Source organism: Notolabrus celidotus, chromosome 3 (assembly GCF_009762535.1).
Source record: "Notolabrus celidotus isolate fNotCel1 chromosome 3, fNotCel1.pri, whole genome shotgun sequence".
NCBI lineage: Eukaryota > Metazoa > Chordata > Actinopteri > Labriformes > Labridae > Notolabrus > Notolabrus celidotus.
This window is the reverse complement of record NC_048274.1, coordinates 16,681,268-16,696,951: the sequence shown is the minus strand read 5'-3', so window position 1 is coordinate 16,696,951 and position 15,684 is coordinate 16,681,268. Positions and strand designations below refer to the sequence as shown.

At 42.6% G+C, this 15,684-nt stretch overlaps 1 protein-coding gene across 3 annotated transcripts; it reads right to left on the bottom strand.

Moving 5' to 3' along the window:
* Positions 1 to 1,799: 1,799 nt before the first annotated feature.
* irx5a (iroquois homeobox 5a) lies at positions 1,800 to 5,512 on the bottom strand. 3 transcript variants are annotated; one of them, XM_034680532.1, is made up of 3 exons: positions 4,786 to 5,512; positions 3,498 to 3,903; positions 1,800 to 2,882 (listed from the first exon to the last, which is right to left on the bottom strand). In XM_034680532.1, the coding sequence occupies exons 1-3, from the start codon at positions 5,041 to 5,043 to the stop codon at positions 2,173 to 2,175; spliced, it is 1,374 nt and encodes a 457-aa protein (XP_034536423.1). In that variant the 5' UTR covers positions 5,044 to 5,512; the 3' UTR covers positions 1,800 to 2,172. The 3 variants fall into 3 exon arrangements, with proteins under 3 accessions (XP_034536423.1, XP_034536424.1, XP_034536425.1); XM_034680533.1 differs by having other exon boundaries at positions 4,801 to 5,512; XM_034680534.1 differs by lacking the exon at positions 4,786 to 5,512 and adding an exon at positions 4,490 to 4,600.
* Between the last annotated feature and the right edge of the window lie 10,172 nt (positions 5,513 to 15,684).

Here is a 15,684-nt window from a genome sequence, read left to right as displayed (position 1 = left end):
ACGCACATACACATACACGTCAGACCTGAAAAACCTATACTTGCCATATAAACGTCACAGTATTTACCCAGTCTCACACAGATGATTTACAGCGCAGATATAGTGCGTATATTGTCCCTGTGAAACATTCCTTCTTCAATCAATCCCGAGAAAAAACAACGCAATTTCTAATAAAACTCTAATACTCTCTGAGGGGACATTGCATCGAGCAGTCCAACTCCCCCGGGGGACCAGCAAAGAAAAAACATAATTATGCTATTTAGCCGGCTGATGTGTCGCAATCACTGCTCCAGCACACTCTGTCAGATTAAAATAGAGGGCCCGAATAGAGGACATTAAGGCTGAGGGAATTAGAGAAACCTCAGGGGAGATCTCAATCTGGAGAAGGGGAAAGTAAACTATAGAGATTAATGGCAGCCATAAACAAGAGCATGCTGTCCCACTTCAGTGGAGGTCAACACTAACAACATTCATAATAATGATAATAATCATAGTAATAACAAGAATGATGATTTTAACAGTGCTAATAATTGTTTTTGTGAAACCATCCATTTTAATTCACTGCCCTTAGAAATTACTTAAATACCAATGAGGTAACGAATAATACAAATATTGTATTTTATCAAAATAATAATAAAAAAAAGGCCTGCACGGTTTGTGGCCTACAGCTGATCCAAATCGAGGATGCTTCAATTTGATAAATAATAACTGTGACAATATATGTATTTATATATAGATATATATTTACATATAACGCAATATATTCTCTTTTAATTTGTAGCCCAACTTTTAAACACTATGACTAAAAATATAACACAATAAAAGAAAGAAACACCTGTATTATTATTTTTTGAAGCCACAAGGGAATATTTCTCTGTCGATCCAGTTCTAATTTTTTCATTCCCTTTCAAACTTGCATCAATCCTCATAATAACTGTGATCAATGTGTGTGCCTCTCTGGCTCCACATCTCTTTTACTGGGCCATTTGATCAGGGATGGGTTTCTGTGACGGATTAACAAAGAGTCCCCCCCCTTGAAATTAGGAGCAAGTGTGACACCTACCTGCAGAAGTTGGAAGAGTAACAGGACAAGAGAGAGAGCCTGCTGCACGGCTGCACCGGCTACACACACTGCTCTGATATCTATCTGTCTGTCTCTGCTGTGTGCACGAGGGAAAAAAAATGCTCTCCAAACATCACTGTTTCACATCCAACGCGCCATTAAAGAGACTCTCCATTAATGATATATAATAGGGCAGTATGCTCTAAATGCATGGCCGCGTCCCTTTTAACAGCTTTGCCACGCCTTTTGGAAAATAGTAATGAGGTCTAAATTTGGCATAAAATCGAGCTCATTACTGGAGTTCACCACCTGATTGCTCTGCATAAAACACGAAAGGTAATTGGGTTAAACGACTGTGCCTCGGTGTTGTTATTATATCAATATCCATTTTTAGAAACGTGCTCATGTTAAAGGGAAAAGGGAGGCCCCACTTGTATTTCAGGGTAAGAAATAGCTAAACCTCTGATAAAGCATTGAACAAGAGCTATATCCAACTTTTCCAATATTAACACTCCAAAATGAAACCGTGTGAAAATTTGCACCAATTAAAACCAAACAAACAAACAAAACATGAAAAAGTCGTGTTATATGTTGAATGCTGAATACAGGCCTATTCCTTCATTTTTCCCAGAGCTCCCTCTACCCTATTTTTAAAAAAAAAAAAACATGCTTACCACTGAAGCATCTGTCAGGGTGAAAAATTGAATTAATATTTCGTGTGGATTAATTGGCCTTGAAGCACTTAAGACACATCATGTCAGGGAATGCCAACTGCTCCCCCAAAATAATCGCTGCACAAGTGTATATTTTTTTTCTCATAATTTACTTCAAAGATAGTGTGTTGTCCATTTTAAATACAAAAATGCTACATTAAATATACATGTTAGTCTTTCATACAAATAGACTCAGGCGTCTGCAGCGATTAAGACCATTCTCGTTACATTTTAGGATTAACCATTCAGAAACTAAAAATTTGAAGATAAGCATTTACTCAGAAAATAACTGTTCTCAGAATTTGCTTCATCATTGTTCATATTTTTTTTTTCTTTTTTCAATGCAACCACAAAAAAATAAATAAAAGTCCGCGGTGAGTTGAAAATAGTCAGGTATTAAATGTTTGACATACCTTTCTTTAGTTCATAAGGGGAGTCTTTACAAAGATCTACCTGCGTTTGGCCTCTGACTTTCTGGCTCTCCCTTACCAAAGCCTCTGCTCTATTTAACACAGTCTGGTTTAATCCATTGAAATGTGCCGTGGAGCCCGTGGTCACCGAGCCGTGGTTACTGTGAAGATGTCCAAAAGTGCCCCCATAGTTCGTGTAGCCGGGGTAGAAAGGGGAGGTGTAGTACAGGGGCCTGGAGAGGACCGTGTTGTTGGGGAGCGGGCACTGAGGGGAGGACCGTGAAGGCGACGCGTTGGTGCCCAGTACTGCGCTTTGACCCAAACCAGGACAAGACTGTGGCGCGTCTCCGCTGCCCTTACACCTGTCTGAGGACGTGGCGATCTCCGCGAGAGACCACAGTTTGGGTTTAGGGGCCGAGGGGGGCGAGTGGATAACAGAGGTCACGTTGCTGGTCACCGTACCCGGTGCATGGCTCAAATCTGACGGCTTGTCTTGTTGCGCAACGCTCTGGTTCCCCCGAGGCACCGCCGAGGGAGACGACGTGGTCGGTTTTGCGGAATCCGGCAGCAAGTCTGTAGTCCGCTCCTCTTGGTCTTTTAACTCCGAGTCGCTCAGAAGGGGATCTGTGTCTTTGCCATGGTTCTCCTCTTTAAATCTGTCACAGCCTATGTCCCCTGGGTTCAGCAGTTTATGATCTAAAGCACAAATAAAGACCAGAATTACTGCCAAATAAGCGGAACATTCAAACGTTGATAAAACAGTAACATATGTGAAGCAGTGAAATCGGATATATAAAAATAATTAGACTACTTATTCACGTTTCCCTTACAGCAGTTATTGTGTGTGCTATAAATTGTTCTCATAAACATGTGTGCCAGCCTAAAAAAGGTGAATGAACTCCTCTCCACAATTGTTGCCTTGACTGAGCTGCAGTATTCTGACTATTCTTATTTACAAATATATTGGTATTTAATTTCACAGAGATGATAAATATTCAGCAGCCGTTCAAATCCGGTATATAATTACCATACAAAGGCCATATTTTTAGCGAATACCCGGCGCAGTACACCAGCTGTATCCTTATTATGCAGTTAAAGATAAATTGACTGCTAAACACTCTGCGTCACCAGCAATTTCAGCCCCTGAGAAGTCAAACGAGGGGAGTTCAAGGTGATTATTATTTAAAGCAATTGTCCCATTATAAATAATATACCACCATTAACCAGCAATCAATTTTGCACCCTGAGTGGAAACGACTGCGATGAAAAATTGATGATTTTTTTTGCCTTTTATTTCCCTGCACCACCGACCTGCTTCTGTGTCTGTGGAGTCCCCCTTGTCTAAGGGCTTGTTTGGCTCGTCGTCGTCGTTTTTCTCCAAATCGATATTCTCGTCCTCCTCCTCGTCCTCGCTCCGGTTCCGGGGGGTCCAGGTCATCTTGTTCTCCTTCTTTAGCCTCCTCCTGGCGTTGGCGAACCAGGTGGATACCTGGGTGAGGGTCATTTTGGTGATGATGGCCAGCATTATCTTCTCGCCCTTGGTGGGGTAGGGATTTTTGCGGTGCTCGCCGAGCCAGGCCTTCAGGGTGGCGGTGGCGTCCCGGGTTGCGTTTTTACGGTACGCTGGGTCACCATAAGGGTAGGTGCCCAAGGGTGCTGCGTAAGGATGGTATCCTATAGAGCCGGCCATCCCCGTGGTGTGGTCATAGGGAGAACCCTGAGAGTGAAAACAAATCAAAATGAAAAAGTGTGCAAAAAAGTTTTGACACATGTAGTTTCCAAAGTGCTACATAACGGAAGAACGGACATAAACATGGACACATGTACGCGCACGCGCACATGCATTCACGTGCACGTGCACACGCTCGCTAACACACGCACATGTACACAAAAACACCGGCTATGGTAAAGTAGTTTAAGTTAAAGGTAAATGCTGATGGACTCAACCTCATTGGACATTTGAAATGTTTCAGTGTGTTTCTAAAATTATTGCTCTCATATTGTCATTATTCTGGGGCTGTTCTTCTGCATTTAAATAGTACAATTTGCAAACATGTTAACTCATTGACATGACAAAACACGGGATAAACGTCAGCACCCTTTTTTACTATTTTATTTAAATCCGTCTGTGCACTAAACGGGCCTGTAAAACCAATTTGCATGTATTGTTGGTAATGCAACTTGATCACTACGTAATGTCCAGGAAATGTGAAACACAAATTCCATCTATCTTTTGTCAGAAGTTGCAGTATTTAAGTTTTTAAACTGGCATAAATAGGATGATCAAAAACAAATCCGGTGACCTAAATTGCCTCCACACAGCGCGTTGCATTCAGTTATGCGCGTAGGAGCTCCGGCAAGAGTTTGCCCACACTTTCTTTTAAAAACTACAATTTACTGAAGAACCTTGTAATACCACAGCGCGGAATTAAATTAGTGCTGTTTACTCAGCAACATGTTCGCTGGACCTGGCTTTCTGTAATATATCCCTGCAGTGACGCACATTTCCATCTTAATGACTTGGCAGAGAAAGCCCAGCGAACACTTCTATAACGAGTTAATATCCTCGCTTTTAATTCCTATTAGGTTAAATAATCACCTTTAGTTTACTCACCACGTACGAGGTGAATGTGGCCGCTGCCGCTGCGTCCGCACTGTATGGTAAGTGAGAGTTGTAGCCTGGCGAGGCGCTGGTGAACGCAGTAGATCCGGCATAGGGCGCAAAAGCAGAGCCCGAAGAGGATCTCCCAAGTTCCTCGGTTCGGGGTCCCGATATGACGCTGGTGCTGTACGCAGGGCATGAGTACAGGGCTAGAGAAGCGGACGGCTGGTACAAGTAGCCCTGAGGATACGCCATGCTGGAGCCCGGAGAGTGTGAGCCACTTAACTTGCGCACTTTCCCACCTTTATTTTTCTCATGCGCTGCTGCCGGAGCGCATAGAGCCGTGTGTGTGTGCAGACCCGCTGTCTGTCCCCCTTTCTAAATGTCAGTGCTGAAGGCAAAAAGTAAAAGTGATAAAATAAAAGAGAGAAGGAGATGTTGGGCGAGTTTTTTTTTTGCTTGCTGCCAGCCAGCCTCTGCCCGTCGGATGTTTTGTCTCTTTTTGTTTTTCTCTTGCTCCCTTATCTGAGTTGCACCGTCGCTCTCATGCCCGCGCAGAAGTTTTTTTTTACCCGTCGGACGGGGGCTTTGCTTGGGAAAATGTCCTGCCAAGATGCTAAGTTGAAAAATTGAGGATCCTGACGCCTACTACGCTCCTCCTCTCGGGGTGTAGTCACCGAAGGAAAAGGCGAGCTTATGCTGGGTAACCACAGCCCTGCCCAAATCCATGCTCTCTCTCTCTCTCTCTCTCTCTCTCTCTCTCTCTCTCTCTCTCTCTCTCTCTCTCTCTCTCTCTCTCTCTCTCTCTCTCTATCCCTCACCCCCTCCCTCTTTCTCGCGTTAACTAACAATCCTCATTCTCTATTTCTCTATTTTTTTCCTCTTTAACAAGCCTCGTTGCAGTAAGTCTCAAGTGCGCCCGGCAGCCCCCCTTTGGATGGCGACATCATGCGAGTCTGTCAACTCCCAACTCTTTTTTTTCAAATACGAAGCCGTCACTTTCACACTTGATCAATAACAAATCGGCTGTTGTATGCCAGGATATGGGCTTGCAAGATACCGGCAGGAATTAAAAAGGCGCTCCACTGCTGTGCTCTCTTTTTTGTTATTCTTTCTTTGTGCGTAAAAAAAAAGTCGTCATTTTAAGTATGTGCGGTAAATCAACAGAATGACGCTCCGCGGTCTCCGAGCGCCTTGTGTTAAAATCCGCAGTGGGAGTTTTCAAACGGATTATTACGGTTGTGCACGTCGACTGTCTAACGCCATCGGTAAGCTATGACAGCTGGAAAGTGAGAGGAAAATGGCGCAAATCGGCCATCGGCATAGTTTCTTCACGTAAACAAACTTTGCATTAACAACATGCACATGTTGTGATTGCTGAACTGTGTTTTGTCTGCGCAGTCACGTGTGTTTGATCGATTTATTGCGGCGACGGCTAAATAGTTTTCACAACAGATCCTAGAATAAAGCAGTCAGATACACACTCCCAGAAAGTCATAAACCCTCAAGCCAGGGCAGATTAGTGCCAACTACACCAAATCCATCTGGACCACAGGATGTAATCTCATTTGATCACTGCAGATATGTTTCAGAGCTGAAATATCGGATAGCCTAGATCTATTTAATATGGCACAGTTATCGCCAATTACCCTTTTGTATTTAATCTGCCAGATCTGTAGACTCTTTGGTGTAAAATTATTATTATTATTATTATTATTATTATTATTATTATTATTATTATTATTATTATTTTATAAAATAACATTTGAGTCACGTTTAATTTAAAATAAAGCAGCCTGCCATTAAAATATTTTTCCACTAAGCTTTATAAATCTTCATGTCTTTTTCATTCTGGTGATTGACTTTCCAGTTCAAGTCTCAGATAAGCCGAAAGGGATCGCTGTAGGCGCTGCTAAAGAGTGTGTGCACACACTGTCACGTGTTTTTTTACGCTCTGAAAACCTCTAGAGAGCAAAGAGTGATGACGCTGGTACAGTGAGAGAGAGAGAATGAGAGAGAGAGAGAGAGAGAGAGAGAGAGAGAGAGAGAGAGAGACAGAGAGAGAGAGACAGAGAGAGAGAGAGAATGAGAGACAGGGAGAGAGAAATAAAGAAAGAAGGATGGATACACAAAGCGACCCTACAGTGTAGCCTAATCAGATGACAGTGATACGATGAGAGTCATTTTCACAGCCTCCTGTAGTGTTCAGACAATCAAGTCATTACTGGAACTTTTCTCACAACACAGCTACAAGAAGAACCAACTGAATCCGCTGGTACTGACAATTATCCTCCTTAGTTATGTCACGCTAAAGATTGAAAAGAAAAAAAAAGACTTATAATAATTCGTCATTATTCTGCTTACAGTGGAATTGTTGTCCGTCATGTGCATCCAGATTTGGAAAAAGACGTTTCACACTCTTATTACACCTTCTGTTTTGAGAAATATATAAAAACAGGATTCGTGACTTTATGTATTTATTACATAAACAAGCGGGAGAAAAAGTTCTAAGGGGAGAGAGACTGGGCTGAATCCTTGTGTCATGCGTCCTTCTGAATGCATTTTGGTTCAGAGTGACTCTCTGAAGTAGGAGGAGGCATAATTTAAGATCACGGAGCCTATAATAGGAGTAGGTTATGGAAACTGCGTCCACCTCTCAGCACCGTACTGATTAAGGAAGAAGGGTAGGTGAGTATAGTTTTTCTCATTTTATGTGGAAAGATGTGTTGTAGTTTAAAGGCGCGTATAAATGCACAGATCCAAATCTTAACCTTAAATAAAGCTTCTTATTTTGTCGTTGTCTCTCCGTTATCGCTCATCATTTTTCCTTGAGAGAACGCGCTCGGTTTTTACGCATGAGAACGGCTTTACGTGGCGAAGAAGAATAAGTGAATGACAGATGATGCATGCCACTTAAAACGCCGGAGGGAGCAAGTGTAATCTAAATTGGATATAGAGGGTATTATTACACAACATTATACGTTGTGGAGGACTAATTGCGCGGCTGGGCGAGTTAAAGAGTTAGTTAATGTCGAGTGGCGGACAGGTTTCTGGTGCGCGCAAGGTCAGCTGTACTGCTCCCAAGCCTGTCGTGGTATACAGGAAAAAAATGCTTGAAGTATTCATGGGATTTTTAACCATTCTAAATCTGTGTCCTAAACCGATTAGTTGACACCAATTTTTCTTTGATGTATTAGCTGAGGGCTTTTGCCACTTGGAAGCCAATTGAAATTCAAAACAGTTTTCGCTCCAAATGCTTTGGGGAGATCTGCTGCAAATAATGGATGTAATTTATTTTTGACCTTGCATTTTTTTTCTTTTTTTTTTTCTGAAGAAGGGGTTATTAAATGATTAAACATATGTGCACCATGCTACTTGACTAAACAACAGGCATCCTGCTCAGCTATAATACGTTGCTATTTGACTATAAAAATAATTTTACCTATTATAATAATGCATTTTAAAAAGTGCCAGGTATTATAGTGATTGATATTACAGTTTTATGTTATTTGAGTCAATATTACAAAGTTGATTTTTGCATATTTATTTCTGAAATCAATAATAATTGACTGCTTGTCTTTGTTTTGAGTTTGTTTAGATCCATGCTGAGGAGGTCTTCTCATGTCCTGAAGCTGTCAGTGAAATGCAGCCCCTCTCACAAACACATGCACACACTCACACACAAACACAAACACAAACACACATTCTCTTGAAGCAACTTTTGTGACAAAAAAATTGAATATATCTCAAATTTGAGGGAATAATTATCGGACATGTTTGTGCTCTAATGCAGCTGATTATATTTTTCTGTTCAAATTAAACTTAGTTAGGATATTGTTGCTACACTTTCATCACTGTTGGCAAAGAAGTTTATCTCATAAACAGCACATCTTCTTTCACATGCTGATAAAGATTTTGCATTAATTGTCTTTGAAAATGAGACAATATCAAGTTGGCGGTATTGCTTTCAGGAGGGAGAATCTATTTTCTGATCTCTTCTCTGTTCTTGTGATCTCTTTTCTTTTATTGACCTGAATGAAGATGTATAGAGCGTGAGTGTGTGTGTGTGTTCAGTTTACTTCTGATAGGCCCCAGCTACCCTCCCTTCTCCATACTCTCCCCATGATCCCCGCCAGGCTGAGTGGCAGGGCTCTGGATGGGCTAAGTGATGAAATGATGACCCTATTATGAGAAGCGATTCCAAAATGAGAGGTATCAGACAAAGATTGCACCCTTCTCTCAGCGCCTCACCGGCCCCCTGCACCACACTGGCAGCTGCACAGATGATGATTGATTTGCTCGGGATGGATCACAGGAAGCAGCCATTGATTTTTCTGTGTTTTATCAAAAAATATTTATTTACAGTTGTATTTATAGGCTGTTTTTGGACTCACCTCATATCCCCTTTTTCTAAATGGGGGATGGTTTAAAAGGGATAATTCCCCCTACTCCATGACAAGACAAATGGCCTGTAATATTATTTCAGAATTGAGTCAATAGGCTCAGTGACTAAACGAATATTGATTTGATATAATGAAGCCTGAGTGTGACTATTAGCTCTTAGCTGCAGACTCCACTGTCAGCATCTATACAGTGACTCCAGGTCTTTTCCAACTGAGTGTTTCACACACAATACAGACCTCCTTCTACAGCTGGGACAAAATAAGCCCCATGTTAGTGAATATCACAGATGGTGAATCCACATACTCAACATTCCCTTATTCCTCTCACTGGTGTGTACATGTATGTTTTGATTCATGATCTGAGAGCTCTGTGCCTAACTAGCATGTTTGTTTTGAAGGTGCTATAGGTGCCTGCCATATGGTAAATATCTAAAATCCGGTACTACTTAAAGCTCTTGAGGCATGTAGGAGATACTCCTGCAATGCCTTCATGAAGGTAAAGTGATACAACGAACAAATCAAATGACTAGCAGAATGCTAAAACCACAGTGTGGGAGCTCTGCCCCAGATATTTGCACTGACTTAATCCAATTGAAATAGTATGAGTGAGTTGCAGGGGCTCCCAGGTCTGTTGCTTGCTTATGTATGTGATGCATAATAGAAGTTGACGAGGTTGGTGATAGATCACAGCCCAGGTAATGTAAACACATTAATCCCTCAGGGTTCATGTGCATGTTCTATCTCTCTTTCTCTCTTTCTCATTCTATCAAACTCTCCCTCTCTCTCGCCGTCTCTTTCTTTCTCCCCCTTTCTCTCTTTGAGGCCCCCCCATGTTCATCATCTTCCCTAAATGCGTTAGTGGAGCACAAACCAGAAGCAGCCTTAATCTGTCAACATGCCCTTTAATTGGAGGGAGAAAACAACACGTGCTTCTGGTTGTGCCATTCCTAAGTGCACATGCCAAAGAAACACAGAGTTCACGGAAGAAGTGATCCCGGGAGAGCGGGGCATAATTAAAAGTATCTTTTAATAGGCTTGTAATGCTGAGCCTGACTCTTGTTGCCTTAAGTAGAGGGCAAACTCTGTGGCTGGAGACGGACATGTGAGGGGCTTCTGCCGAGGGAGCCTGTAAGCGATACGTCGCCTGGCCCGTCATCAGACATGCAGTCTCTGCCTCAGTCACCACACTTGGGACAACAACCACTTTCCTCTTCTGCCGCGGACACCTCGGCTCACCCATTCCCATGTTCTTTTGTTCCCCAAATGAGGGATTCTCCTCCACAACATCACCTCTCCTTCTGGGCCACTTTGGCAACTTGTGTTCTCCCTCCTACTCACCGCAGTGAGAAATGGGACTAAGGGGTTGATTTGGGGCCTGCTACACTGTAATCAAATGAGGCTGCTTAGGGGAGAGGAGGAGGAGGAGGTGGAGTATTATGTTCTGTTGTGCATTCCACTGCAGCATTGTTGCTTTTTTGTTTTTGTCAGGGCCGACTTTGATGCTGTATCCCCTTACCTTTGTAGTCCCGGCAGCCATGTTTCATAAACACAGAATGGAAACATCCTCAGCATTAGAAATTTAGATTGCTGCTTTCCTCCTGCCACTCTGCATTCCGCACGTGCCCAGTCGCATTCTCCTTCTCCCTGTGCTGAGGTATTAAGTTTCCTCTCCCATGCCTCTGATACAGTTAAACATCTTACAATCAGCCCCTTTTTATTCAGTGTGTCATGTATAATCTGTGGAAACAACAATGCCAACATGGCTCCATGTTCTTTTTTTTCCTCTTGGCACCAAAGTATTCCACTGCCACTGTTTTGTTTCAGGACAATTGCACATGCAAAAAGCTGACTTGCTTGAAACTGAGAGGGGGCCAGGTGTTCGTTTTAGACCTTGACTTTATGATTGAGAGTGCAATATTAATTTCAAGCTCAGCGTTCTACAGTATATGCTTTGTGTTATCACAAAGGGAATAAGAAGTGCTCAATTGTCTTTGTAGTTAACTGAAAACCTCAATGGGATATAGTGTAATGTTATTCTAAATCTATCTTAACTCATCAAAGCTCAGTGTTCAGCTCTGCCTCCAATATTTCACTGCTTTATTGCAGTCTCCATAATGTTCTATATTCTCAGTAGACTAATTCCACATATCATTGAAAATGTAAATCTCCACCAGTGATGACATTAAGGCACAATAATAAAATTATCTCTGCAAAACATTTCTTATTAGACATTAAATGTTTTGCCATCCGAAACCTTTCTCTCTGTCATGAGCTGATTGCTGCCCCAGGTCTTCCTCCTACTACTCCTCTTCTTCTTTTAGAGTATCAGTTTTGTCCAACATCTGACACACTGCCCTGGGTGATTGAGCCAGACGTGGAAAGCTGAAGCGGAGATGCTCTCCTTAATGCCTGACACCTGGTGCAGATTTGGAGGGGATTGCACTACAGGTACTGTCTTACCTCTTCCCCAATCCCAGAAAGTCCCTGAGGTATTTCCTTGTCTGTCCGCGGCTGTGTTTGTTTCTCCTCCGCTTTGCCACCCAACTCTCCAGCCTGTGTCGAAGTCGGCCCCTGTGTTGGGATTAGGGCGATGAAATATGATGCCAGTCATCTCTTTCATACACACTACTCTGATTTGTTAAGCTATTTTTTTAGGGCCCCAAAAAGATATCAGTGGGATTAAATTTAATTGGTAGTGTATCTCAGGTTTTCAACGGGACAGAGCTCATGAAAAGGATTCTGTCAGCAGGCCGCAGCTTTGTTTTTCTACTGTCAAAAGGAATAGGTGTTTCAAGTTACATTCTTATTTTAAACAGCAGCAAACAACTGTTTACTTCACATTAATACATGGGATTATTTTGAGATAGAAATTATTAATTTAGCAAGAATAGCCATCAAAACATTTCCCATGTTCACATCATTTAGTGCCTAATCCCTCATGTCATGACCATGTATGCGTCTGTTCCTGTTGCTTATGCCCCCTCCCTCCTCTGCCACACCCTCTGTCAGGGTATGCTTTACAACTGGACACGATACCCAGGAGCATCACTGTTCACCTTACAGCTTGCAGGCACATCTGCAGGCTGTGCTGGGACAGTGTCGCTAGCCAACATTAGCACAGCAAGGACATCAAAGGCTGGCAGCCCAGACTGCACCACCTGAGCATGTTGATTGCGATGCACCACGGTATCCCCTGACCTGGGAATGGAGAGGGGTTTGTTTTGCCAAGTGGAGGTATTATATCCAGGAGGTGCTAAAAAGGCTTGCATATGAAAAATTAAGTATAGGGATACAGCTTGAAAGCACTATTTTAAAATGTACTTTGTTTTTATCAAAATATGGTAAAAGCATATAGAGTGTATAGATTTAAGAGGTTTGCTCTTTCCTGCAAAACACAGTCATGGAAAACCTGAGAAGTGCATTTACAAAATCATGACTGTGAAAGATACTCAACAATAATGTAATAATCTTCCTGGATATTAATCGGGAATTTATTTCGAGCATCAGTGAAAACCAACGAGTGCACACTTGGTGAGCTTCATAGGCACACTGTTTATGTTGACACATGCAACTCTCTTCCTGATGCAAATGCAATCTAAACATTAGGCGAAGGGAAGGCAAGCGTGGCCCATAAAGGCTGTGAGCCCCAAACACTTTGAACAGACAACTATCACTAATCACTCCCAGAGCAGTGCGGCGTGTAATTACTCTGCCAAACGTTTGCCTTTCACAGCTTAGCACCGGGAGCCCTGACCCTGCGCTTCCCTGTCTTTCCTCACCACTGTGCATGTGGAAGGGGAGGACCCCTCACCCCCCTCAACTCCCCCCTCCTCATGACCGTGGGGGTAGGCAAGCTGAGCCTCCCTCTCAATATTTAGAGAAAGAGCTGAGGAGGAAAGAGAGAGGGAGAAAGACAGGCAGGGAGAGGACTGAGGTTGGTGCTTCCGGCTTTGTGGGAGCCCATTTAAACAGGCTTTGAAACCCTAGCCATCCGGAGATCAGAAATAGCCTTATTGACTGCATGGGCCCAGAAGTGACTGAGCACGCAGGGTTCTTAGAGTTCACCCTTCCTCACCGCTCAGAACAGGAGGGGGGCATCACATGCCAGGGCCATCTACAAAGACCACGGACATTAATTTTACATCAGGAGAAAAACAATATTGCTCCGGCTATTTTTAGTGTTGTGAGGTTGTGCCGCTGCATAATTTCTTTGTGATTTTTTTTTCTTTACAGGGTGAAGGCCGTTTGATTCTTCTCACCCTCCTCTACCTCAGTCTTATTTACTCATATTAGTGATGTGGCTGTCAGTCGGCAGTGTGATGTGTCCTCTGTCTGGGTGAATGCTGATAAGATGACACAATGCAAATATGAAGTGTGAGGGAGCCGCCTTGGCAAGCAGGTAGGGTGTGTGTAGGGACCAGGATCCCATAATGACTATTAGCTGGATTTCACAGCCTGCCTCTGATCTCTTGCAATGACAGGGGCCTTTATAAGAAGATGGGTGTGCCACTACCCCTCCTAATAGCTCGCACACAGGCACCCAAAGGCACATGCACAAAGGGTGATAATAAAAGACTGTGTAATATGTTATAGGAAGTTCTATTTTATATCAATAAAAGCCTTTTCAAGTGTCAAGTGATTTTTTCACTCTTTAATTCATGGATAAATGAAGACAGGGCTTCGTATTTTTAGCTGGAATGGAAACAGAACTTTAAAGCAAAAATGACCATTTCAGCATATTATAGAAGCATAATGTACCCTTATCTTAATTTAACTACAAGTCGTTTTCAGCATATTGTCATGCACTTCAGCAGTGTTGTACAAGTTCATTTAGACTTGCAGTAGCCTAAAGAGCTCTCTTGGCTTGCTGCATGATCTTGTAAAGGCTTTTCAGAGAGCCCTATTTTATCACTGATGTAGTAATTTCACTTCATCAGTCAGTTGTGACTAAAAATACATCAGGGATTAGCTTCATGGCCAGACTATCTCACACAGCTTTGATAATATAATGGGGGCTGGTTGCTGGTGGTTACAGTCATCTGATATGAAGGTTCATAACATTCAAAACTGCACTCAGAATACTACAGGGTTTTTATGTTTAAAAGAAAAAGAATGATCTTGCCGGAGAGTGATCTTTTAAACTCTCATGAAAATTATGTATCTTCCCTTATAATTCTTTTGTAGGAGCACTTTGCAAAGATGAAAACAGCACCCACCCCCACTCCTTCCCCTTTTCTATTCTACACAAATTAGCTATGGTCCTGGAGGGCAAAATGACAAGAGGTTACTGGAAGACTGTGTGTTTAATTAATTGAAAAATGCTTAAATTGCTTTTACAGTTGTTATGTGGAGTGAAAAAAGGGAATCCGTGTTGCCAGTACTCAACCATAATTAGCACCCGCGGGAATTAAATATTTAGCATTAGCTGTGTTGCAGCACTTAGGACACAAATTTATATTTTAACTATGAAAGAGAGCCTGTCTTAAGTACATGAGTCTGTGTGGACAGCTGTGCAAAGGGGAACAGAGCAGGATATTTCAGCAAGACACCCCAGTGGCATTCCGGGTCCTTCCACATCACATGTGTAAGAGATATGGCAGTTGTATTCCCCAGGGTTAGGCATTACTCAGAGTATTTAGTTTTCTAATTAGGCTGAGGGCCTTCGTCCATGCCTGCCACCACCATGGGAGCCAATGAGAATTTCCTCTCTTATGTGTCAACTCTCTCTCCGAGACCCAGAGAGAAAAAAGAGAAATTGAGGGAGGGAGAAAGAGAAAGCGTGTGTGAAAATGAGAGAGGGATACACACATGGTTGAGGGAGAAATAAAAGACCTGGGGAAAAGCCTTTGTTTATTCCAACTTTAATTACACATTGCCTTTAATGACTCTACTGGTGTGTTTGAGGGGAGAGAGAGAGAGAGAGAGAGAGAGAGAGAGAGAGAGAGGGAGAGAGAGAGAGAGAGAGAGAGAGAGAGAGGCTGTGGAGCCTTAATGATCTGTAGCAGTGGATGTCAGCCGAGCCGTTGGAGACTTAAAGCCCATTTTTAACAGTCCCTTTTGGTTTGGGCCTAGAGGCGACAGCGTAAATGGAGTTCATGCTAAGCTACACTAGACTGGACTCAAGGACTACTTCAGCGTCTGGTCAGCCTCGTTCGCAGAGGGGGCCAGGGCCATTTGGAGCCATCAGCAGCTGACCGCAGCAACTGTTGGACTTGTCAGTGTGCATCAGGTTACCCACTAATGAGAAGTAATAAGGGTTATCCCAACTATATAAGACTTTGATCTTTGGGCACGGTGGGATTTAGACAAGAGTTGGAGAAGGTACACCAAGATTGGAACTGGGATTTGACTTCCATTTTCTGTGTGTGCAGAGAAGGGTGGAGAAAAAGCAACACAAAAGTAATTTAAATCTAACTTTAGAGTTTGGATGAACATTTTTGGAGTGCAACTTATTGCAGGCTCAACTGAAATGTTATCTTGGATTAGTCACCCA

Excerpts from the sequence above, each read along its gene's own strand:
- irx5a (XM_034680532.1), bottom strand. The coding sequence starts at position 5,043 with ATGGCGTATCCTCAGGGCTACTTGTACCAGCCGTCCGCTTCTCTAGCC. Across the intron at positions 3,904-4,785 it reads ACGTGGTGAGTAAACTAAAG|GGTTCTCCCTATGACCACAC; the intron begins GTGATTATTTAA and ends TTTCACTCTCAG. Across the intron at positions 2,883-3,497 it reads CTCCACAGACACAGAAGCAG|ATCATAAACTGCTGAACCCA; the intron begins GTCGGTGGTGCA and ends TTTGTGCTTTAG.